Source organism: Electrophorus electricus, chromosome 6, assembly GCF_041902795.1.
Source record: "Electrophorus electricus isolate QZ-2024a chromosome 6, ASM4190279v1, whole genome shotgun sequence".
Lineage (NCBI taxonomy): Eukaryota > Metazoa > Chordata > Actinopteri > Gymnotiformes > Gymnotidae > Electrophorus > Electrophorus electricus.
This window is the reverse complement of record NC_137502.1, coordinates 30,717,056-30,743,066: the sequence shown is the minus strand read 5'-3', so window position 1 is coordinate 30,743,066 and position 26,011 is coordinate 30,717,056. Positions and strand designations below refer to the sequence as shown.

The 26,011-nt window shown below is 46.0% G+C and overlaps 2 protein-coding genes across 16 annotated transcripts in view; both read right to left on the bottom strand.

Moving 5' to 3' along the window:
* Positions 1 to 117: 117 nt before the first annotated feature.
* On the bottom strand, positions 118 to 20,519 carry hycc1 (hyccin PI4KA lipid kinase complex subunit 1). 11 transcript variants are annotated; one of them, XR_004775878.2, is made up of 12 exons: positions 20,368 to 20,518; positions 9,959 to 10,040; positions 9,243 to 9,344; positions 8,127 to 8,306; positions 6,991 to 7,071; positions 6,774 to 6,889; positions 6,456 to 6,551; positions 5,689 to 5,805; positions 5,395 to 5,482; positions 4,921 to 5,080; positions 3,651 to 3,963; positions 1,899 to 2,037 (listed from the first exon to the last, which is right to left on the bottom strand). XR_004775878.2 is itself a non-coding variant. In XM_035525219.2 (11 exons), exons 2-11 carry the CDS (start codon positions 10,007 to 10,009, stop codon positions 1,454 to 1,456), a joined length of 1,575 nt encoding a protein of 524 aa, XP_035381112.1. In that variant the 5' UTR covers positions 10,010 to 10,040; positions 20,368 to 20,518; the 3' UTR covers positions 118 to 1,453. The 11 variants fall into 11 exon arrangements, 10 of the variants coding, with proteins under 10 accessions (XP_035381112.1, XP_035381115.1, XP_035381113.1 ...); XM_035525219.2 differs by lacking the exon at positions 3,651 to 3,963 and having other exon boundaries at positions 118 to 2,037; XM_035525222.2 differs by lacking the exons at positions 3,651 to 3,963; positions 20,368 to 20,518 and adding an exon at positions 19,838 to 19,998 and having other exon boundaries at positions 118 to 2,037.
* Positions 20,520 to 22,008: 1,489 nt separating this feature from the next.
* Positions 22,009 to 26,011, bottom strand: part of si:ch73-345f18.3 (uncharacterized) — a 9,100-nt gene continuing 5,097 nt past the window's right edge. For 4 of the 5 annotated variants that reach the window (XM_027001412.3, XM_027001413.3, XM_081715197.1 and 1 more), the window contains exons 2-4: positions 25,281 to 25,338; positions 24,900 to 25,109; positions 22,009 to 23,242 (exon numbers count right to left, since the gene is read on the bottom strand). In XM_027001412.3, the coding sequence (XP_026857213.2) occupies positions 22,872 to 23,242; positions 24,900 to 25,109; positions 25,281 to 25,338 (639 nt within the window). In that variant the 3' untranslated portion in view covers positions 22,009 to 22,871. Of the gene's footprint in view, positions 23,243 to 24,670; positions 24,746 to 24,899; positions 25,110 to 25,280; positions 25,339 to 26,011 lie in introns of all 5 variants that reach the window. The other variant, XM_081715199.1, reaches the window with a different exon arrangement.

Genomic DNA, 26,011 nt, shown 5'->3' with positions numbered 1-26,011 from the left:
TGCTCACTCCAATATGGTCAGTTTTATTTTTCAAAATGGTGATCGTATTGAGGAAATAAAAATACAATAATTACTGTTTAAATTTATGACTTAAAAAAAAAAACCCAACTGCTCTGACAAGATATTTATATATTTATTCCAAAACATTTTCAAGAGGAAAGGAAAAAAAAAAAAAAAGACATTTATGTTCCTGAAATAGACAAATGTTCTTTACAATACCACAGTGTTGTCAACTGATAATTAAAAGAAGAAGAAATGAGGAACAGGAGTCCATAACTCTTCCAAACAGGAGAGATCATTTGGAACCACAAGAGAGGAGCACGTTGCTTTTAACGAGAGGTGGACACTGTTTGGCTGTCACACCAACCTTTCTAACATCACACTGGTTATATGTCCAAATAAACAAAACAAAAAAGTTTATTAATACTGCATTCTGCTGTCATGGTGCAACACCACCGTCTTTACAGAGTACAAAAACATCTCGCAAGCATAAGTTAATTTGTTTGTCAATACAAAAATTGGACACTGCCGTCAAAACCAGGATATTGCTTCAGAAACACAATAAGAACAAGTTGATGTAAACAAAGTTTCATATTTTGATCTCTAATTTTACCAGATTTTAAATCAAAGCTTTAGTGTTCAGGGACACAAACTGTACATGTTGCCCAGGACTGGGGAGTTAATACTGCTGGCTTTCCTTAAAGCTCAATACAGAAAATGAAAATATTTTTGCTTCTTCTACTTCAGCACGTCTGCCACACAGTCTCACAGTCTCTCTCTTACACACACACACACACACACACACACACACACACACACACACACACACACACACACACACACACAACCCCCCCCACCCCTCAAAATGGACCACCTGTTATCACACATTTGGAAAGCTATCATCAAGTACAGTCCCACAAGGCCATGAATACACACTCAACACACATCAATGTAGCATCAAAAAATAGCTTTAACAGCTCAGTCAGGCTTTATGTACAGTCCTCAGTACAGAGCTGACCACATTAAAAGTTCATGGACAAACGTACAAATAGAGAAAAGTGATTTTTTTTGTTTAAACAGTTAATTCAAAAAATACAATTTATTTTACAGAACATTTTAGTGATTACACACCATTGACAAAGTCCACAAAAATAAAAACCAGGCTTTCTGTAAGGTGCAAGAGTTTGGGTTCAGCACCACTGGGGGAAGGTGTGAGCTCTTCAATGCCTATAATCTCATCCACAGCCATAGAGAGTGCTTTCAAACAGAAACGGACTGCGAGTGCTTGATGTCGTGACACTGGTCACATTATGGTGGGGGGGGGGGGGGGGGGGGGGGGGGGGTTAAGTATATGCGTAATCATGGAGTCTGTTCACTGCTCGTGGAACGATTCTGGCAGGGCTTGGCGGTGGGGAGGGATCGGACAGCAGGCTGGGGTGGGGGGGGGGAGGGGTCATGCGTCCGGGGCGAGCAGACTGATGCTGGGTGAACACTGATGATGTTGCCCGCTGGCGCTCAGGTGCTCCGCGTAGGCCAGACCCTCATCCTGCAGGCTGCAGGCCGAGGCCCGGTTCTCCCGGGGGGCGTGGCCGGGCGCGGCCTGGACGCCGCCTCCCGCTGCCGCGGCCACCAGAGCGTTGCTGACCTGCTCAAAGGAGCGGGAGAAGACGGCGCCGGCGGTGCGCGACAGGCTCAGCGCACCGCTCTTGGGCAGCGATTGGCTGGAGGTGAGCGTCAGGCGCTTGAGCGACAGCAGCTCCAGGTTCTCGCTCATGGCGCGACCGCCGGGCTGCTTGCGCGAGAGCGGCTCGCCCGCCGTGCCCCCGCTGCCCTCCTTGTCTTTGCTGGAGCGGCTGCCCGCCAGGCGCCACAGGCCCTTCCCCGATGGCTTCCCGCCGCCGCTCGCCGTGACGTCGCCGGCGACGCTGACCACGATGGCAGGCGGGCTGCTGCCAGGAGCACCAACCTGCGTGCAGATGCCCTCATCCACCTCCGAGATCTCCATCAGCTCTTCCGGGGAACCCAGATCCACGGCATCTGAACAGGAAGGGACAGAACAGAGTCAGGCTTGGCTCTCTTACTTCACTTTCAGCTTAGCCACGAACGGCGTCCGTAGTGGCTACCCCCAGAACAGATTACTGAACAACCTGGAGGGCACGTTCAAAGAAACCAGCTCTAAAAGTGTTCAATATTCAGGCTGCACAGTCAGTTTACTAGAACGATACCCCCCCTAATTTGTAACAACGCAAAAACAGTTCAGCACCACCTTACCAGAGCAGAAGAGGAGGAAAACACATCAGTCATCAGGCCATCAGATCTCTCAAGACAGAGGATGGCTAGGCTGTTGAGCAAGAGCAGTTTACTCTATACTATATTGTCCCCGAGGGCAAATTTGGTTTGCAGCTTGGACAACTGAGCAAACCTTTTGCTTTTATGTTCAAGCCCTCGGCTGTAGCTTTATCTAGAGCTGCTGAACTGGGCCTGTTATTAAAGGCAGACTACAGGATGATCGCTTCCCAGAGCAAGCCAGAGGGTAAATGTTGGTGCGAGAAGCACAACAGCAGGTTAGTATCTCTTTTTAAGACTCCCCCCAACCCCCTTTTGGCTGTAGGAAGGTGAGCTGTAGGCGCTGAGACGTTTCATAATTGACAAACTCAATAGTTAGAAGGCCCTGTGAGTGATTAAAAAAAGGGTGGGTTCAATGCAGAAGTGAGGGCGAGAGAGGAAGGTGGGTTTTAGAAACAAGTCCAAAGATGAGTAATGGGAACAAATGGCAAGGCTAGGAAAAGATTTCAGGAGAACGTCACAACCAGCATTCAAATCCCTCACACAGCTAAGCACAAAGTCCTGATAGCCAAGCATGCGTTAATGTAGCACAAATAATCCAAAGGAAACCTCACGGTGATATCTAAGCCAAAATCATTAGGTGAAAAGCAGACATTCTTTCCATTAATATTTCACCGTTTCTTAACAAGGAAATCTCTCTTAACAGTTAAAAGCAGAGCAGCATTCAAAATATGCTTTGGGAAGCACTCATTAAAAAGCATTTATATTTTTCTCCAAGTACTTTCTGGCCTGCAGCCAAGGTGATGTGTAGAATTGGGCAAAGTTTTGCTCTGCCCACACCCACGTATGCACTTAGTGGCCTGCATCCAGGCTTTTCTGCTTGCGTCTATATACCGATGATATAAATGCAAGCTCTGCCCATGTTACTAACATTAAGCTTGCCAAGGTACATTAGACTGAACTGATGCAAATAACAGAAAATTCAAAAATATTCCAAACTATGATGTGCTGGACATAAAGGAAACCTTTGTTCTCAGATAATAATTAATATTTATGTTTAAGTAACTCACTGCACTGGAATTTGATAAATTAACCTATGATTCCTTGGCTGGTCTCATGTGAACATAAATGCTATCCAAAATTCCCATAAGACCAGCCAAAGAATTAAACAGAATGCCATTTACACTACAGTGCGTCTTCACCTTTGTGAAGAAATTCTTCTATGCACTACAGCCTTTAGCGCGCCACCCCAACATGTTGCCTAGCCTCGTGTGACCCCCCAGCTAAATACCCCCCCCCAAAGCAAAAAAGGACAGAATAATAAAAAGGACAGAAAACAAGGAGGCATATTCCCACCATAGTACCTCTGAACTCAAGGGAGGGGGGCGTTTCAAGTCACAGTGTGTGTGGAGGAGGAGAGGCTCTAGAACTGGACCCTCCCCACGGAGGGTGTCCCGTCCTCCAGGAGCCTCCGCACAGACTTCTGTCTCCTGAGCTCCTGAGCTCTGGGGTCAGCCCCCACCTCAGTGGCACCCCCCAGTGCCTCGCCCTCCGTCCTGCTGCTGCGCAGTGCCTCCCCGTTGGCCATGCGCTCGCCGCTCGCCCCCGTAACGCTAATGGTGGGGATGGGCCCGTCCGGAGCAGAGTCCGGAGACTCGACACTGTTCTCCTGAGACTCTGAGGGGGAATGACAGTGACATGCATGTACATGAGGCAAACACACACGGACGGATGATGACCGCACAGAAAATAAAAACTGGACTTCAGCTACGATGTCAGCAAATGAAATGAGTAAAGTTAGGTGCCGAAAGTATTTAAAAAAAAAAAAAAAAAAAAAAAAAAAAAAGTGTGTGTGTGTGGGGGGGGGGGGGGGGGGTGAAAATGGAAGACAAGTGGTTGAGAATGGCTCTCAGAAAAGCGAACAGCATGACACTGTGGATCAGGTTCCAGAGAATGTTCTGAAATGGAAGGTAGCGATTTGGGTCGCGATGTTTTACACATTCCCAGCACTATGCAATTATTATGTGCTTGCACAAAAGCACAGTGATTCACCACTCAAAATCTTTAATCCTTGCCAGCGGAAAGTTTAATCTCAACGTAAGGAAAAAGGGTTGCTTGTGGTGCTTAATTGGTGCGTTGTGCGGGACACACTAATTACAGTGGGCCAGCTGGGACGACCCAGCGCGTAGCTGTAATTACTGGGCTGTTTTGTTGGGGACGTGGGGAGGGAAGGTTCTAATGGCTGTCACGGTGAATATGCCAGCTGCCTGTATGGTGTCCTGCCTCCGCACAGCAACAGCTGCGACCGTGCACAGCCGGAGAGCTCATCTAGCTAGCGCAGCGGGACAGTGATGCGACTATGGCAGGACAGGATGAGCCCTTCATATAGGAACGTCAGTACAGATGGGAGAGGTATTCAGATATGATGTGTGACCGAGAGACAGTCTGACCGAGGGTCCTGCCATTCTGAACGAATCCAAATTTTGCACACTCACTACTGCAGCCCCGATCAGTGGGTTCTGTGGTGCAAGTCAGACAGAAAAGCCGTGTATGCTGGTGAAAACCAGCAGGGAAGTGCGCTAAAAGGGCGTGGCAACAGGCCCCGCCTTCAGGCCCGGAGCCGTTGCTCCTCACCGTGCCGCTTCCAGCGGTGGCCGCGGATGGAAAGGCTAGTGACGGCATTCCGGGAAATCCGGGAAGAAGTGGGCGTGATCTCGACCTGGATGGAACGTGTGCCTTCCTTGTTGGCCTTGAGGGCGGCGCCGTGGAGCGTGGATTTGATGGCATTTCCAACCTGGAAACATTTCCACATATCACCGATGCACACAGAACATCTGTTAAATGCAATAAACAACCTTTAGAAAACATGTAGCTGTCATATGGTACAACGTGCCAAACGAAACAAATACTAACCCTAAAAAGCCATAAAACCTGTTGATATCACTTTATAACATAAAATAACAGACAGACAAGCAAGCCATCCTCTGGTCATTCTAGCAAGTAAACCTTTGCTTAAAAAGTTCTGTGAATCAGAGAAATGAACGAACGTATTGCAAAATGTAACGAACTAGTAGGGAATGGGGTAGAAGCAGAGGGGTGTGGACCCACCAGCAGGGCTTCTGGGTAGAGCTCCAGCTGGGCTCGGTACAGCACGTCATCCAGAGCTCTGGCGCCCAGTTCAGACTCACCGTTACAACTGCGGCATGAGCATGATGAAAGGAGGACACAAGAGAGAGAAAGAGAGCAAAGAAGAAGAAGAAGAAGGAGAAGGAAAGACCGACAAAAAGACAAGGAAACAAACAGATCTGATCAGTCTGGGTTCGGTCATGTAATCTACATCTCAAAAGCAAAAGAGGGCCCTTGTGCAGAAGAGGACATGAAAGTCCAGTGGAGGTCACTCACAGAGCAAAGTGGATGCCTGTGATCAGCTGCACCAAGAACTCCGAGGTCACCATCATTCTGCTGTTGATGCCTTTATACCGTCGCACCTGCTGTCTCGGGTAGCCACAGATACACACTCTGGGCGGAGCAAGGCAACAAGCATCATTACAGTCAAGTACATCACCACGGCGACATTCAGTGACGTGGAGATGAGGGGGAAAATGGACCCTACTTAATAAATACCGGACCGTTTGTGCCACAAGACCGTTCCCATTTCTGGGATTCCAATTATCGAACTGAAACCGGATTTCCCGTTTCCCCATCACGCCATTATTGCAGAACAGGCCAAGGCAGAACTTCTTTCCAAATAATCTTTTGTGCAGAGCCCCTACATCCCACCACCATTCTCCCTGTTGCAGGCACATGGGACCGGGCAGGAAGTCTAGAGCCATTAAGAGGCTCCGACAGGGCGGGAGGAAAGGGGCGGGGCTTCAGCTGGGCAGGCGGATCTGTGGGCCAGCGCACAAAGGCCGCAGGATGGAGGAACTCAAACATGCAGAACTCATGCACGCATGTTGCATGACCACATTTGGCTCACTGGCTTGTTTCTGGAAACCTTCACACAGGAGAAAGTCTGGGACGCCACAACCTCTCACCACTGTGTTTGCTGTTTTGTTTTTGTTTGTTTTTTTAGCAGTGTTCAACCTTCTTTGCATTGATGTTTAGTTAGGAACGTTAATGGTGGGAACGCATTCTTTTCTTTGTGAGTGTGTGCGCCTGTGGCTAACCTGGAGCTCAGTTGACAGAGAGACTGAAGGGAAGAGTTGGTCATGTAGCTCAGAGAAGCATTATAGCAGAGCAGCAGGAATGTTAAGACTTCAAATCTGAAACAGGGGAGGACAGACTTAACGGTCCCGCACCAAGCCATTAGATAGCATCCGCATTTAAAGCTTAAAAATAATACGTTCACGATTACAAACCACACACAAATGTGCACGCACGGGCAGCCGAGCCTGCACCAACTGTCCTCATGTGGTGTTTTAATAATAGATGGAGCAAATGAAAGCATTCAATGAAAATGATGAATGTTTGATGAGCAGCCACACCTGTTCTGTGCCGTAAACGTCTCTCTCTGGAGGTGGGGTCCACTGTAAACAACACGACTTAGCCCGTGATTGGCTAGAGCTCCTTCCGTTAAGGCCATGGAGCCAATGGTGGAGGGCTAGAGGGAGTGAACGCAGTGGTGGAAGTTACCTGGACAGCTCTGGCCTGACAGAACTGGAAAAACTCAGACACAATGAATGGCTGGATTCTTGAACATACCTCGTGGTAAACTGATGGTTTGGATAAGGATGGGATGGCGAAGGACAATATTTTGCTTTGACCATCTTTATCAACTATTTCCTGAATCAAACCGAGAGGAAAGAGACAGAGGGACAACATCTCAAAATTTTATTTTGAAAGACTAGACTGATGTGCAATTCATGGATATTTAATTTGACTCTTATTAAGAATGCTTCGTTTAAAATTTTAAGGTCAAAAAAAGATTGGAGGTGAAATCAGTGAAATTAAGTGCTAATCTGTATAAAATCTTAAACCAGGTCTTCCTGTGTTATGGCTCTTTCACCAAAGGTAGCAGCAGAGCTCGACACAGACAGTGAACATTTTAGCGGGCGTCTCGTCACACGACATCTACTGCAGTGGCCCGGACTGCCTGTCTGGCATGGCTCCCCCACATCCTCCTCTTACTCTCGGGAGAAGCCAAGCCCTTCCACACACACACACACACACACACACACACACACACACACACACACACACCAGTTCTGGACTCTGCCAAGTCATACGAGCGGTGCATTGGGGTGAAGTGGTCATGTTGCGGTATTTCTCGAGCATTTAACAGGGCGCTAACGAGGATGTCTTACAGGCTAATAGACTGGAGGGGTTTTTTTACAACACAAACTGATACTTTGCATTTGAATGGGAATCCAGGAAACGAAAACAGAAGTTCCCTTTCAGCCATTACATGAAACATTACGAGAAGACGAGTACAGCCCTGCAGTTAACATTTCTACAAAAAAAAATGTGCGTGTGCGCGCGCGTGTGCGCTTGCAGGAAGCCTGACAACACGTACAGCATTTAGCCTTCATTGACACGAGGCCCACTAGGTCTGCCATCCCCAGGGCACGTGGCCGATCGCAGATAATGTCAAGATGATTAAACGCCCCCCTGAGACACTGCAGGATGTCTGACTGGCAGATGACCTACTCCATTATTCAGAGTTCTGGGAAAAGGGATTATAAGAGACTCCAGACCGAGACATCCCTTCCTGGACTCCTTCCTCCAGTGATCACCTGGCCCACAAATACCTCCTCCAAACAATGTATTCACACTCTGCTTCTGCACATGGACAGACTGTGCACAGTGGCACCAAAGATAGGCGCCACGCCACCACTGACCAGGTTGTAGATGCCCAGCAGCAGGGCCTCCACGCAGCCACTGCAGTGGGGGTCGCGCCCAGCACTGACGGACAGGTAACTCCACACCAGCTCGGGCAGGAACTGCAGGGTGAACCACTGGAGACAAGACTCCCCGCTGCGGTAGAACTCAAAGAGCTGGTGACAGACCGGCTCCAGGAGCTGGGAATCGAAGGGCGGGGGTGGGGGGAGGAGAGAATGTAAAATAAAAACACTAACAAGAATTTACATGCAGCTTCTCATTATATAATGTGTATAAGCGCAATCAGTCCCAGCAGGATGTTAATGGCAGACCCGCTTCTTTCACACCCACAGACTGGCAATGTGGCTAAGCTCGGTCCACACTCCAGTCACAGTTCACAACCTTCTGCAGCTCCCGTGTTGCCTGGGGCGTCGTGACGCTCCTCCCCCACCCAGAGCGACTCCTCCCACCGTAGTGGAACGCCCGACAGGGACGGACAGCTGCTGGCTGGAGGAGACGAGCGCTCTCTAGCCAGCAGCTCCGGAAGAGGTCGGCTTCGTGTACGTCCTCGTGCCCCCTGCTCGGAGGGTCTCTTCTAACAGGGACTATTGGAATGGACTTGGTTAATGGTTAATCTGGGGAGACATGTGACTACTAACTGGTCAGCCTGCGAGCTAATGGAGAAGGAGGGGGGAAAAAAAAAAAAAAAAAGTGCAATTAGCATAATCACACTGACTCCAGATCAGTTTTATTATGCAGCACGAAGGGCAGGGCGTCATGTCGCAGCCCGCCTCGTGTGGCTGTGCAGATGGAGTGTTGGCGCCTGTTAGTGAGGCAGCGTGTCTGGGTCGCTCAGTGGCTACAGAGCTGGGAGTGGACCAGCGGACGGAGCACAGATCAACACCGCAGTCCTGCAGCTGCGAACCGTGCCAGTGTGGAGGGAGAACGGACCGCAGGCCACATGAAAACCCACATTCATCCACACACACACACACACACACACACAAAGCTAGGAGACATAGATTAAGAGGCACCTTATACAGCACTAACACACATGGGTCTGGAGTAGGCTGAGACTGAGACAACACAAGACCAAAAAAAATTAAAAAGAGAAAGTGAGAAGAGCAAAGCCTCACGTCACTGTAGTTCTCGCGGATGACCCTGTAGATTGCAGGGACTAGTGAGGCCTTTACTTTCAGAGATGCAGCATAACTGGAGACGGCCGTCTCGGGGAGCGCCTGCAACACACAGTGTGTGCGTCATACATACACACTCGCGCACACAGAGCATGGTATCTGTACAGCTCCCAACAGCATGGCCCCGCAGGAAGGAGAAAAGGCCACAACACCAGGAGTGAGCCAGACCAGTACAGACCAGTACGTGGCTGACGTGGTTTCTATGAGTCTGAGGTGGGGGTCTTTAGAAGGAAGCGAGTTCAACAGTAAATCCACGCCATCCCCCTCCCAACTGCCCTCCTCTGTGCCCTGCAGACATCCTCCTGTGGTACAGCCACGTTTCCGCCGCAGCCTGTGTGGCAGCAGAGCGGGCCCTTCCGGCATACACTTCAGCGGTTAAGAACACTCAAAGCCGTGTGTGTGTTGTGTATATGGGTGAGCATACATGAGTGAGCGTGAGGGAGAAGACAGAAAGAATATGTAGGCGAATGAAAAAGGAGAGAGCGCCTTCAATGCAGCTACCAGAGCCGACTGATTGATATGCTCCAGACGGGTCTCTGCATCCATCTGTCCCCACTCAACAGTCAGAGCATGAGGAGGGAGAGAGACACACACACACACACACACACGACGGCGAGAAGAAGCATAGAAACGAAAACCAACAGCTAACTACTGACCTTAAACTCGGACAGCCATTCCTCCAGCACACCTTGGTCCATGCCCAGCATTGCTCCTCATCTGGTACCGAGAAACATCAATCTGCAAAACAGGAGGAGGTCACACGTGCCTTTACTCCCCACCGCCGAGCAGAGGGGATCCGCGACAAACAACAACAGGAGAGCCCAGGCGGAACCGTCTCTCTGCCGCCCCTGACCCAGTCTGGAGGAGTACCGCACTGTTGCACGCGGTTGCGATCAGCATGCTGGCACACGCGCTCTCGTGACCGGCATGCAGTAGGTGCAAAATCAGACGAGCACTACTGCCGTTGAAAGAGACTCAGCGTCAGCCTGCGCTTCCCCTCAAGGGAAGGTTAAATTAAATCAGACGATAATGACAGTAGTTTACCTGCCATATACAAACGAGGGAGTGCCAGAACATGGGCAGGCACACCCACACCCACACCCACATGGATACATCAGCTCTCCCCTAGTAAACCACAGCTGTTGTGAGTAAACGTTAGGATGAGTGACGAAATTTGTCCAGGCATGCACGTAGACAGCCTCACCTCCGCAGATGCTTGGCAAATCCGTCAGAACCCCACACGATGTTGACCTAACAACACCACACCCCCCCACACACCTGCCCATCCCAGCTTCAGAACAACTGTGCCACTCTCGCTGCAGGACCCCGTCACACACCTGCACCTTTCAACACAACACCAAGCAACCCCTGCCACGTCGTAATTCGCGGCGTGCTCCACGTGTGGCCCCTAGCTCACACATTGGCCCTCTCCGAGTCTCCGTCCAATTACAACATCGCTCCTTCGGTCTGGTGGCGCTGCTTGAACGTCTCGACCCTTTTGGTGGTCCCTACCCCCGTCCAAGGACTTCCCGCTTCTCTTCCCCGGAAGCCCGTCGGTCTTGGCTCTTGCCTCTCCTCGTCTCCTCGCTTTGCCCCGCCCAGGGACCCAGCAGAGAGCCAGCGCACAGATGCTCTTCTCCCCCTGGGTCACTAGCCTTATATAAGAGCGTGTTCAACTAGAAAGAGTAATTACAGTGTGTGCGAGAGAGAGAGAGGTCTAAATCTGTATACAAGTCTACTCTCTTAGGGCTTATTGATGATTCTAGCTGGGTGGGAATACTACCCTAGTCCACACACACTCTCAGAGCACTGATCACTGGCCTAAAATCAGGAACCGGGGTGATTTCTCAAACCATCAATAGTAAGCGCCCTGCAGTTTTTGCCCCAGCTAGAAGCCAAACAAGATTTAAATGTCTTTGAAATTGCACTCTGCCAGAGTGCTGCTTCAGGTTGTATGGGTAAACGTAGCTTAGCTCAGCATGGAATTAAGACCCCTGCGAAAACGTGGTGCGAGGGAAATGAGCGTGCATGTGTCATATATACTCAAACCAAGACAACAGAATTACTGTTGACGGTGTGGATTAAGTGCACCCAGAGTGTGAGATTTTCTGTTTTCCTAATGCAGGAAGAATGAGAGATAATGACTAAAAAGATTAAAAAGTTTTCTGTAACAGTGCCATCTTAACTCCAGCTCTAGGGCAGCAAAGCCACTGTTTTTATTGAAAAAGCCTCAGCACCCAGAATCCTCCATGAAGCATCTCAGCTGTGGTCCAAGCAGGCAGGCTACCTCTCTGGGCCAGAAACTGATCCAGGGCCCTCAAACCACCTTCCCTCTGAAACACTGCTGTCCTACCAAACACAAAATCCACCCCTTATCCGCAGATGCTTGCAAAGCACAGAAGTGATTGGGCGTAGACATAATTTGTTTTTGCAACCAAGACTAAAATAATCCTGGATCATCCTAAATACATCAAAGGTCCATTAAAGCCCCACAGAGCGGGTAGATTGTGTGTGGGGTGCTGAATTCTATTTCAAGATGATGTCCAACATTAATCTCCCATGGTCTGTCTAACCAGCAGTGGGATTAATTTAAAAGGGGAGGGTGCCCTGCACATGAGGGACGCAGGAGCAGGAGGAACAGGTGCATCACGCACAGACAGAAGAAGGCCCTGCAGTCAGCCCGGCTGTGTGAAAATCACTCCCACGTCCGCACACATCTTCACAAAGACCCACTGGAGAAAGCCTGCACTGAACATGCACATAGACAAATTCACCAGCCCAGTCCTCCATCCCCACAGGGAGCGGGCATTCACCAAACAACAAACATCACTGCTCTATAATCAGAGTGGCATCTAGGCCAGTGTGGGGCTCTGTTTTAGCGATAGTGCTTGCCAAACATTTGTAACAGTAGCAGACGCCATTATGCCGTGACCTTGTGAAACGGCTGAAAACGCCCTCCTTTTGTTAAAACTCTCCAAAGCCCTCTCGGTTAGGAGAGCCTTGTCAGGATTACTCCACACATCCACAGGGTCACGGTCCTTTGGTTTCGAGCCCGACTCATGAAAGACGGAGCTCAATTAAGCTTCTCGTTCCCAATGCACTATTGTTGCAGCGATTTCTGCAGCACCTGGTGCTCTGGATGTGAGCCCAATTCTCCAACCTCGCTTTACATAGCCACGCTGGCCCCATAACAGCCTACCACGTCGCACCACTCAAGAGAAGAAAGGGACAGACCATCAGGAACATCATGCCGCAATAAAAGAAGAGTGTGTTCTGGCCACTTTGTGGAAGGAATCCAGTGATTCACGCAGTGGGTGAAAACAATCCTTGAAAAGGCTTCAGAAGAGACCGGTGAGTGGCTGGCACATGTACCCTGGTGGGGCTGCGAGGTGGAACATGCCTCTCTAACGATGGCCACGCCAAGATAGCAGAACGACAGGCCTAATTACAGTGGCTTAATAGGAGTGGGAGGCAGTTCTCCATGGAAATCGGACCCATTACAACAGTCTCGGGGTGATGGTGGCCGTGCTTCCAGACACCTCGACCCACAGGCGAAATCACGAGAGACTTCCCTTGCATGTCCAAATCCATAACCGTGTGCATTTTTCCCCCAAAGGTGCTCCGACAGCCAAGACGCAGGAACAGTGGAGGAAAGCACTGCCTTGTTTCTAGGCGACAACATCGTGGGTAATGGAATCAGCCTTCTTGTAAGCGGGAGGCAAGAGCGTATTAAACACAAGGCCTCTATCCAATCCAAAAAACACTGACGTGTTGATGCAGGCCATTCCTGCCTGCTTCCATCATGAATCTTGTGCACAGACAATCAATCAATCTGGATGTCCTCAATTCATCAGTGCAGTTCTAAATTGACAAGTCAATGCACTGCAGAGATGTTTAGCTCAGGGTGACTGCTTAGTCCTAATGACCAAGCAAGCCACATTAACTGAGCCCTTGCAAAAAAAAAAAAAAAAAAACAACCAAAAAAACACACACACACCAAAACATACTACTGTTCTGCATTCTACAAAATAAAAACAAATATGAAGCATCACTGCAAGTTTCATTTTAAAATGTGCACATGAATGAAGTCTAAATACTACTAAATATTTACCAAAAATATGTACAAAATGAAAAAGTAAAATAACAATACACAAAAAGGGAAAGTGGCCGATATTGTTTTTCATTGCAATTATGTCTATTCACTGGGAATTAAAGAGGCCAACAAAACATACTTTTAAGACACAAGTCTTACTGCAATACAATAGAACTGTTGTGATGTAGCCCATTGAAACAGAATAAGACTTTTCCCTACATGAGGAAATCAAGAGTTAAAAGGAGCGATCTCTCTCCCCCCCCAGTCCAACGTGTAGGACCTGCTGTGCGTCTCTGCCTGCTCTGAGGTTGCTGGGCTGGGTAATGAGGCTGGTTAGGACGGTAATGAACACAGCTGACAAGCAGAGGCCTTATTAAACCCCACCGTCTGACCTTCTCAATACCTGCTGCTGCAGAGCGGCCACCCGAGGAACGCCAAGGCAGGCGGCATCTGGACATGTGCCTCAAATTCCACAAGGAAGCCTGGTTAGCAAATGGTTTTGGTTTGGAATGGATTACAGCTGGATTTGACTCCCATCAGTGTTGACAACTTATCCTTGACAACTGCCAAGATGGTCAGTCACTCAAATAAGCTCTGTAGCAAGTGGTGTTAGAAAGCTACGTGCGTGTTCAGCACTCCCAGTAATCTAAAGAAACTGCTCAACAAAGTAATAGGACGGACGGATGGATTTGTCCTTCTGAAGCATTTCTGTAATCATTTGTTCAGTCAATAAAAGTAATTCAGCATCTTTATTTCCAGTGAGGTGTACAGGACCCATACATAGCCTGCATTTACCCGCAGGTCACCTGCTTGAGTTATAACAACCATGTTGGGTTACTGTTGCCTGCTGTGTACAAGGCAGCAGTTTACTACACGCTCCTGAATCTCTACGAGACCATGCCTTGTTTTGTTTTGTTTTTTGACAGAGCCCAATGTGCCTGTGATTCACTTATGAGGCGTGCCAGTGACTCTCAGCAAAGACAACTGATTCCAGGTGGTGGTGACGCTGTGGTTCCAGCCTATGTATTTATTAACTGGAATTACAGGCTAGTGGCAAAACCAGCCACAGAACATTGGTAATTTGATAGCAAGCACGGCATCCAAAATGTAGGGTTTGTGCGCAACACTACCCTGCACTGCATCCACTGCAGCGCCATCTAGTGACTAAACTGTTCATATTGGAGCGAGACCTCAAGACTGCTTACTCTGGATACGCAAGAGCAAAAATTGAAGCGATAACAGGCAGAAATGAAACTGACGCCTAAAAGAACAGGCTTCTTCTCAATCTCTGAGAATCCTAAAAAGCTAAGCTAACCATTCTTTACAAAGCAGAACAGGCTCGTATCAAACACGTGCACCGTATTCGGCAAGAACAGATTCTGAAAGGAGAATTCAAATGAGCGCCATTTTTGGTCTTCTATTAAGCCATCATAAGAAACTTCCTCGATACAATAAGGACAAGATCTCAATTTGTACAAATGATCCCCACACACAAGAGAATACACAACAGACTGCACAGCGGGCCAGACCACCGCAATGCAGAGGATGTTTAGCCATTGAAACTAGAGCCAATTCTTACTGATGTAATAACACTAATGAGAAGCAAACACAAATGCAGAATTCTGAGCGCAGGAACACAAGAATGCAAACAGCACCATGGGCCACGTTCACATTACCAAACTGAAGTGACTCAAGTTTGATCGTATGCCTCAACATGAGACAGATCAAATATGACACAGGGCTGTATGGACACTCAAATCCAACATTTTCAGATGAGAGGAGTCAGTATAGTATGTGGTCCTAGACCGGATATGTAATCCGAATCATGGCCACGCGACTGGAACGAGGACCGTCAGATCTTAACTCACGCCGCATTTTGCCTGTATGCATGCGCTTAGCACTGTTGTCGGCCACTGGCAGCACGGCCAAACAACAACGGAGAACAGCAACAGTGGGAGGATGGAGAAGTGAGTAACTTCCCACATGCTTTAATTTAGTCACTCAGCAAAGGCTAGCTGTCTGACTTTTTCGCCTTCTCGACATCTCGTACAGCTGACGAACTCTGCTGTCCTCCAGAGGGAAAAGGCAACGTACGCCAGAGCTACTAGTGTATCCACTTTGCTTGTTTTAATACCTTGAGTGATTTGTTGTTGACACAGGTGACTCATGTAAAAATGCATCAGTGTGCATATGCGTGCCATTTCGGAGGTCAGATGCATTCACACGTTACAGACAGATGCAAGTTAGCAGTGATTATGAATGTGAGCATACCAGATCTGAGCTAAGCAATGATGTTTGCTACACGAACACAGCCGAGTTTACCTTTCCGCTTGACCTTCTGCGAACAGCAGTCAACATGCACGCATAGTCATAGCGAACACATTCACCCTTGATCCCCTCTATGACAGTTGAGATCCACTGAGAGACTGTTCAGAGTGAGAGGTGTTCTGCTTAAAGCAAGCTTAGGTTGCACAAGCATGAACCCGTCGGTGTGATGACTGCATGTGTTTCACAATGAGAGACACAGCAATAGAGACATTGAGCGAAAGGGGGAGAGAGAGCGAGAGAGAGTGTGCCACTCTTGTCCAGCAGGTTGGTTCCTGTCACCACAACCTCAAACACCTCACATCACTTCATCGCAACGACTCTAAAGTCACTAAAGTCAACTGTCACTTCTGCAGTTTCTCCATAAGCTAATCTCCCTGACAAATCCAAAGCACTACCCGCCTCCAGCCAAACACCCCCCCCTTTAAGTGACAAAGTGATGCAGTAATCAGCTTACTTTAGTCACAGGGGAAACTCTCAGAGCTCGTCCACCGAAACGGTCAAGAGCCACTGGTTCGCGTGACACCAGAGCTAACTATGCACCCTGATCTTAAAAGACACATTCAATGTCATGCTCCAGTGCAAAAAAGCTCCTAAACAAACAAAAAGTCTTACTCCCAGACCCTGTGAATTTACTGTCCCAAGTCTTGGTTCAAAACATGACTCATTCCAGCAGGCAGACGCCAGGCAGAAACGTTCACGCTCGCCCACTCCTAAGTTGAGCTACTTGACAGCATCTTGCCGGCAGCCTTGAGAAAGTTCCTACGGTTGAAGCTTTAGAGCGGGGAAGGTTTTAAAATATACTCACAGAGACGGCGAAACACTCGTGGCCACGGCCCTCCCTCAGTGTGAAGGAACCCTCTCTACATTTCCTGCTGCGTGCGCACGCACGCACACACACACACACACACACACACTTTCCACGCCCCACCCGCCTGACCTCGAGCCAGCGGGGTTGTCAGGCAGCCCAGGCAACTAGTCAGAGCGCAGCTGTCGGTTTTTGGAATAGGAGTTAGAGCAGGACAGCACGCGCAAGAGAATCTCGCCCGGCTGCTTTTTCCTGTCCCATCAGACCGCACATCAATGACACAATCGGCAAACATACATACACGCACCCATCTAAAATGTATCTGTCTCACACTGTGTGCATCAGCCTCTCCCTCATATCTCCATTTCCCTCAACAGAGAACCATCAGCAGGCAATTAAGAAGTTCACCGCAGGGACGTTTAAGCCGAGATGCTTTTTTTTTTGTGTTGCTGTGACCCAAAATGTCCCACATGATGCGGAATCAAACTAGACTTGGCCTGAGCTTCTTCCCTCAGCTCACAATGACCTCAGCACGTCAACAGGCTGAGTGGGAAACAACAATGGCAAGAATTCCTCAGTGTGGATTAGTGAGTTCTTACGTGAGTGAGGTAAGGGCACCTAAACGAGGGTAGAAATGCTCGTGTTGTACCATGTACATGTTTGTGTGCCTCTGCTCGACAGCCTGGGTCTGAATCACCAGGCTGCCTGCAGGGAAAATACAGCAACAGCATTTATAGCAAGAGACAAATGAATTATATGAACAAAAAGACATGAGCAATGCAAGGAAAGAGCCATCCCATCAACCCTGAGAGTGGTTATGACAGAGTGCTTTCAGCATGCACACATGCATACACGTTCCATACCTTTCTATGGCCCACTCAAAATGTATTCACTGCATGTTCTCTCCTGTGTGGACCCTTATCCAGTTCCCACACAAATCCCTCCCACCTGTCTGTCAGTACAGCTACAAACCCAGGCTGCAAAAATCAAAGCACGACAGAGTCTGAAGGCTGAAATCCACACCAGCTAGCAACGATCCCAGCCTAACAGGCGCTGGGAGGGGAGCAGCACGCCTCGCATTAGACTGGCACAGTAATCCACATGATCCGCGCCACCAGATCACGTGTAAAATCTGAGAAAGGCACTGTGAACATGGATAAGAACCCGAGTGCTCGCTGAATGAGGGCGCCGTCTAACAGCGCACAGGCCTGTTTCCAACGGGATGGAATGAAAGAGTCTCCTTCTCCCTAGTGCAATACAGCACACCAGCCAAACGGACATGAGGTAAATCTGGGAGACATCAGAATTTTCATAAATCATACACAAGTTATGCAACAATTAACCTAGTAAGCAATCACTTCTAAATGATCTGTTACATTCCATTATGTAAAGATCAATATAATTGAAATTTTAAAAAAATTAAAAAAAAAGAGATTTATCCAACATTAATGGCATTTGAAACCATTACACAGTATAGCTCTTCAGTATAAGCCAAGCAATAGAATGTGCTTCCTCGTGAAGCTCACCAGTGTTTACCTTTCTCCTTCGAGCACGCCAGCCTGCATACCAGTAGGAAAAGGTGAGAGCCAACCTTCAGCCAGCTATACTGGGATATGTCTTCCTTCTGATGCGGTGGCAAACACTCTTAGAGGAGAAAACTGATGCAATCAGACACTCCCCTTGGCGTGCTTGGTACAGATCAGTACCTTATCAAGTAGTCGGGTAAACTGCCTGGAGATCCTAGTGTTTGTTTTTTTAAAAGACAGCATGAACTACTGTCGCAAGGGGTGGGGCACACCTGCCACAAGTTCATGTCTGACTCTACAGCAAGAATGACTATTGTGTTAAGTCCTGTTTAATGCACAGACAAACCAACTTCAGATACTCTCCTTTGAGACAGTCTGATTGCACACATCATTTACAGAATTATGCAACACAGGAACCAACCATCTGTGGGTAACACCACAGCCACTATGGAGTTTCTAGCTGAAGCATTCTCTGCAAGACCATTTGAATAATGACATGATTCTCCCTAGTGATGAAAATGATAAAGTTGAGACCAGGATTTACTTCTGAAAGACAAGAGGCATTACTACTCCTAGTTTAGTGCGATAGTGTGTGTAATGTCATTGCGCTTCATATCAGCTCTGTTCTGACTTATCATATGAAGCCAGACATAGCACACGTGTATCCTTTCCATGACGCTAATGAACAGCAACCACTCCTTAAGGAAAAAAAAAATCCCCGTGGTGAGACTCTCTTCAAAAAGAGGAAAACCAAGATCCCCACACCTATTAAAAGGTGTGAGGGGCTCCCAGAATCCTGTAGGAGTGCGACCACTTTCCTTTCCAGGCATATACTATTTCAAGTGATAGCAGGCATATAAGCACCAGGTTTAAAAATAAAAATGTAAACATTCCACAATAAAAGTAAATAATATTTGTCTGCTCTGAGTTATAAGATGTTTGCACTATAGCGCTGCTAACTGAATTATAAAGTTATGTAATCTACCTAACTGCAACAGATATTTTTGCATTTAATTTGGAGCCGTGACACCTTTTGCTTCAGGCCAGCACCACAGTATTGGACACTGGGCGATGCCATTCAAAGAGTCATGGTGAAACATTGTGGATCTTTGGACACTTCCAAGTAGATATCAGACAGAAAACATTACAACAGGGGTCAACTCCGATACAGAACCCAAGCAAAATATGAAATGCTACACCCATTCAACCAGCAGCTCAAAGAGTTGGGAAAATTGGCTTTGGTTGGATGGATCACAATAAAACACATGTACATTTCAGCAAATATTTGAGAGGGGACCTAATTAAATTAAATGTCACAAGACGTGTATGGGTGCATTCAAGACTCCAATAACTTCATGTCAACACTTCCTTATCTAACGATGGTAGACGACAACTGCAGTTCTTGTAGTTTCTCAGAGAACGCCTTGTCAAAGGAAAAGAAACATTTAATGTCATGTTCTAGCTTTAAAAGGCGATTCAAAATTACGGGCGCTTTAAACCACATTATAATTTTTGAGCCAGTGATGCCAAGAAAAACTCCGACATTGTACGCGCGAACAGACCAACTCATTCTCCCTGCCGACTTACATTTAAGGCGATGAAAGAAGCGATACTTACCCAGTATAAAGACGTCCCAGTCACAAGCAAGCTTTTAAAATACTCTTAAAACGACTGAAGTGACATGACCGCTGCTGCAACGGCGTTTACGGGCGCCAGCTCCAGACACGGCTATAACCTACAGACCCAGAAACCGTCCTCTCATCCAGACTGAAATACCACTCACTTTTTTGTCATTTTTCCTTAGGAGACAGCACTTGTGTGAAGACAGCTTCAACTTACGAATATTCTTGGCTGGTTAAATATATCAAATTACGTCGTACGCTAACTACTTGGGGGGGGGCATTAAACATTATTTATCTAGCGGCTATCTTAAGAGCCAGTCAAGAGCCACTGGGAGAGATGGCTGGTTTTATTTAGGTGCGGCGCTGGAATGCCATCGTGTCTAGTGTTAGTTAACTGGGAGAGATGGCTGGTTTTATTTAGTTGCGGCGCTGGAGTGCCATCGTGTCTAGTCTTAACTGGGAGAGATGGCTGGTTTTATTTAGTTGCGGCGCTGGAATGCCATCGTGTCTAGTTAGTTAACTGGGAGAGATGGCTGGTTTTATTTAGTTGCGGCGCTGGAATGCCATCGTGTCTAGTGTTAGTTAACTGGGAGAGATGGCTGGTTTTCTTTAGGCAGTCAGCACAGATCCATGTGGTTAGTGAGCTAGCTAGCTATAAGATTAGGTCATTTGCAGAGTAAGAAATACTTACTATCATGCTATCTTCCAATTTCTGCAGGTATTTTCTCTTTGGTTCCTCTTTCACGAGCGATAGATAACAAATACTTCATATATGCACTAAATTATTTAACATCCAGCCCTTCATCTTCATTACTTTCACAATTCAAACTACCTTGGGGAGTATTATTTGAGACGGACAACACAAAAGACCAATGATCGTGCAGTATATAAAGCGCTCGCAGCTCCTCCACAAATAGCAGCCAATCAATTGCCTTTAGGGTGGAGATGTATAGTTTCCGTGAGTAGGGTAGGTTGTCTCCATTTCCCCGATTCAGGAATTGGATGTCTTGCGTGCTGTAACTTAATGGTTTGTAATTTAGACTTTAAAACACGTTTTGCTTTTGTTGTAGCTGTTAGACAAGTGTAAACAAATACATTTTCTCATATCATTTACATTATGATGCCACATTAACAGTAAAAAACTACACAAACAACCAAGGCCTGATCAGTTTTATGGGTGTATTTTTGTGTCTTGTAACGTACAACTGAGGTTAAAACCGTCAGTCTGCCTGTTCATGGGTCACAGACATTTTGTGACTTTGACATTTTATAAAACATGCATAGCTACATAATCTATTTTTGTGCATCTTTTGTTAGTTATTCCTCATAATTTCTTTAACAATCATTTCTACCCCACATTTTCAGAAATGTAAAAATAACTAAAACTATATATAATTTACTTTTTTTTTTTTAACTTTTGCAATATTACTTGCCTCTGCTCATTTGTGCAGAAATCCTAATTCATGCTTTCATTACCTTTCTCCTTAGAGTAATTCTTTAGCTGGTCTTCCAGCAAAAACTTTCGATAAGCTGCTTACACGTGACCTCCTAGAGTCAGCACATGTCGCGCCTGTACCCCATCAGTTACTTTGCCTTCCTATATCTCCTGGCATTTAAACTCCTTATCACTGCATGTTGAGCACTAAATGGACTCGATCCTCTCAACCTTTCTGAACTTTATCTGTCGTCCCTGCCTCCTCTTCTTCATTCTTGTTATTACTCAACATTTATTCTGCCTATGCAAAGGATTAGTTCTTTTTTTTTCAATTTCACACGTGTAAAAGCTTAACAGGTCAACCTTGTTTTAACATTTTGAAACATTTTTACAGCAAACATTTGCTTAGCCTTTGAGATAGCCTAAGGACAAAATTTTGGAAATGGAAATGATAAATGAGTATACACTGTAAACAGTTGTGGCTGCTTCGATATCTCATAATTCACAAACACCATCAACCCTGTTGACAGTGTCAACCCTATCCTACACAATACATTTAAGAAAATAATTGCATACAAGAAATTAAAGAGGAATATTAAGAAAACAGTAATCACGTTTCTAAAATCTGGTTCCATTTTCTCTGGAGATTATTTTTTTCATTAAATGATTGCCTTATATAAAAACCACACACAACCAGGCCTGTTGTAAAATAGCATCAATATAGTTTTTGCAATTATTTACTTGGGGACCAACGAAGTGCTAACAGTGTTTTCTTATCCTTCTTATTCATTGTAAGGCATCTCTATTCAGATATATGTCCATGAGAGGGTTCACACAAATACGAGAAATCATACAAAAGCTTTGTTTTGTTTGAGAACATACTCAGGTAGCCTGATGCATTTTAAATAGTTTAATGTCTCTTATTAGATACGGGTAGTGACAGGAATAACTGAAACGTCTTCATTTGACACAGGTTCAATGTTCTCCAATGCCAAAATGCCCTTCATATAATGCCAACAAATACCTCTAAACACATATTTAATGTGTCTGGAATTAGATGTGATTCTTCTGTAACATGTAATTTCCTTGAAACACAGTTTGTTGAACTGTTTTTAGTGATCACTGCATTTCACAATAAAATCATGTGTGATTAAAATGTTTCTTTTCACAACACACACAAAGCCATTACATTTAGTGACATATGAACATTTATCAGAGAGATGGAGGCTGTGAAACAGAGCACAGCAGATCATCCTAAATTAACATAGCTCATGCTCCTACATCTACAACCCCCGCCAATTCAGATGAGTTTCCTAGATATCATTTTATTTCTCCATTGTCTAAGGCATCACCAGGCGTATCCAGAAATATCAAATAAAAAAATAATCAGTAGTGTTAAATTAACTCCTATTTTAACAGATGTGTGTTTTCACTAATAGACTCAAGTACAAGCACAAGTAGTTCCCAGTCTTTTGAGACTTGAGATAATCATTGCTTTTAAAAGACAGAATAAAACCTGCTTTTCTGTTCCCCATGTGCATATTACTCCTTACAACACAGCACAGATTCAAATAACTGTCTGCATACATACGCATTCAGATTTTTAATTTAAGTTTTAAAAGTTGCACAGCACAGCCAGTCTCTACAGTACACCGCTGTTAAACTCCTATATTAAAGAGAAGCAGTCTTGCATGGCGTGATCCCTCACCCCACCTCAAGAACGTCCCTTACTGTCTCCAGTACTGCGCAGTCACGAGAGTTTACAGAGTGACGCCAGACAGCTGGGCTGCCTCGGTTAAAAGTTTCCGAGCCTCTTCCCTGTAGCGAGTGCTAAACTCTTTAGCCCTGCGAGCCTCCCGCAAGTTGGCCTGGAGGTTGCCTTCCAGCCGTTGCTGCTCCTGGTGTGTTGGGGCTGCCTCCCTCACCCGTGTGGTCAGGCACTCTTCGTCCTTCAGGTAAAACTCGATCATCCGCTGGAGCTTGGTGCAAGATGACTCGACGGCCGTGGTGGCCCGGGATAGCTCCGTGATGCCATCCTGTGTCAGCTTCAGCTTGTCGGGCATGTTTTCCACCGGCATCACATCCAAGGAGAAGTAACAGCCCTTTATTTGTATCTTGATGTGGTGCATGTCTGAAGTATCACAAAGAGACCACCCAAGTTGAACTAAGTTGCAGCCAGTTTATGAGCAGAAAAAAAACATAAAATGTAAGATGGACCAAACAAATATGAATATGAATTAATATGAATATAATATGAATAATTTGGCCTATATAAAGAGCAATAGTAGTAAAACATCGTAATACAATTTATATATAATAGGACCTCTTATTAATACAAATACAATGTATTTATAGGACCTCTTTACAGAAGAGGAAAATAACTCCAATACTAACAGAAAAATTATTAGTAAGACCTTAGCCAATTGGATAGAAACAGTAATACCATATCTAATAAATCCCAATCAAACAGGCTTTATCAAAAGGTAGAAACTCATCCAGTAACATGCAGAGACTTATTAACATAACACATTAGACATACCACCAAAAATTACATGCAGCAGTCATTAATCTAGATGCAAAAAAAGCCTTTGAGAAATTTCCGGTTTACTTTGTATCTAACACAATAGGCAAACTCAGATTTGGAGAATCATCTAGAAATTGGATTCAGACACCTCACCCACAGCCACAGTTAACACTTATGGACTCACTTATTATAATTTCACATTATACAGAGGCATTAGACAAGGGTGCCCATCAAATAGCCATCTTCATTCAACCATCAGCTGCAGCAATACCTCTGAATATAAATATGAATGAAATACAGACACCAAACGCACAGCACAAAATACGTTTACACGCTGGTCACATACGTTTTACAAAATCCATCCACTTCAATAACAGAACGAGCCAAGACTCTCAGATTACTTCATCAATTCATCAAAATCCACTGTCCATCCAATAGGTATGAACACACAGGACAAAATACACCAAACATGATCTATTCCCCTAAGCCTTAATTGTCACTTACCCAGGCATCAACATTCCCCCCAGCTGTCAACTCAAACTATTTGAATCCACTCCCTAAAACAAGTGATGATCTCCAACATTAGGCCTCCTGTCTCTCACTGGTTGAATGGCTACAATTAACAATGATAGCACTGTCAAAAATAATGTATTTTTTAGTATTTGTAGTATTTTTTGGGGGGGGGAGGGAGGGGGGTTTACAGCATATTAATGTCTATGTACACATAAACATTATATTCTGATGTACTATAGTTCTGCCATTGTTGAGATCACTTTGCTTAGATTTGTTGTTTTGTCTCTTGTTCATTTCAGCCCCGCTGTGTTATATGTCCCCTGTCTACACAGGACAGCCTCAATGATGTTAACTATGTACTACAACCAACAAAATCTAAACCATCCTCCAAAACCAGCATGGTGAGCCAAAAATAGATAAAGTCCTTCACCTGAGTCTGCTCAAACTTTATGGCATTTTTGAATAAGGCTGTAGGCCAGCCAGTGACGCCCCCATAAACTGGAAGTCTACCTTCATAATTACCTTCACGCACTTAACCGTGCCCTTGTTTACGTGGGTTTCAAAGGCTCCGAGAAAAGAGCTGAACCAAGGCATCCCCTGCCAGAGAAATACATTCAAGTGGGATGTCACAGGTGATTTAAAAAAACAAACAAAAAAACAATACTCTCATCCTGGCCTGGAGCCTCCAGTCCGCAACCCGCTGCCGCCATCCTAGAGGCAGAAGCTCGTCTCTGAACGCGCTCTGACTCACCGTGCTCCTCCATGATCTTCTTCAGGCACTCGGACAGGCTGCTGTCCGGGGGACAGCGGTAGCGGTACCTCAGGGTACTTAGATTTTCCTTCATGCACTCGTAGTGTTCGTGCTGCTCGTTGAAGGTCTCGGTAATGTCGCTGAAGTGCTGGTCAAGATCAGGCACGCCCACATGGCGACAGACGATCTTGCCGACCGGCTGATTGACAGCTGAGCAAGAACAGAGTTGCAAGTTCATGATTTCAAACCGTTTCGCGCAAGGAGTATCAGCATGTTTGTCGCGTAATTACACAACAATTACACCCCGCAGAGTACATATGACGTAAATTAACGTAAAAGTAAATTAAATGATAACGATTTTTTTTCTAAAATTAAACTGACCTCTAGAAAATGGAACTTGTCTTGCAGAACTTGTCTTCCCAGCAACTAAAGGCGTTCTCTGAAAAAACATGACAAGTTTAGACAACTAGTAAGAGGTAAGAGTTAAGGTTCTACATAACAGAAATGGAATGACTGCATTTCCTGCATAGGTTCAAAATTATTTTTCAGACTTGTATTCCTCCAAAAATATATATACAAAATACATTTTATTACCCATGCCTGAAGCATCATGACCAAAATCTTTTTCTCTCCCTTTGTACTGACAGGAAACAATCAGCTGTCTCAAAACTACGAGCCTGCACCAGAGTCCACAAATTTTTTTTTGTTTATCGACTGATACCAACTGATGTCCACTATATTTGTGCATCCCTGTTTGTGCCCCTGTCTAATTATGGACTGGACTACATATATGGGGGATCCAAAAGACATAAAGGAAGGTTACAATTACACCATACTGCTAGATTATGGCCTGGGTGGTTAGTACGCTGAAGAGACACGGACGAGCAAACCCTGAAAACGCTCTGCCAGGCTGCTGTCAGTACGTTCTGTGCAAGGGTGAAAGGACATAGTGGGAACAGACATCAGCTCTTCTCTTCCAAGAACTGAATTCATTACACAAGCACAACAAGGCATGACTCCCCTGCTAGTTGCAAATATTACTGAAATTAAAACACTATAAACACACTTCTTAAACAATATTAAGTAACACTAACTGCAAGTTGTGCTACTGT

What these genes read in the sequence shown, in the direction of transcription:
- hycc1 (XM_035525219.2), bottom strand. Translation starts at nt 10,009, where the DNA reads ATGCTGGGCATGGACCAAGGTGTGCTGGAGGAATGGCTGTCCGAGTTT. An exon ending in AATGGCTGTCCGAGTTTAAG is followed by an intron (nt 9,345 to 9,958) that starts GTCAGTAGTTAG and finishes TGTGTGTTGCAG; the next exon opens with GCGCTCCCCGAGACGGCCGT. An exon ending in TCCGCGAGAACTACAGTGAC is followed by an intron (nt 8,307 to 9,242) that starts GTGAGGCTTTGC and finishes TTCGATTCCCAG; the next exon opens with CTCCTGGAGCCGGTCTGTCA.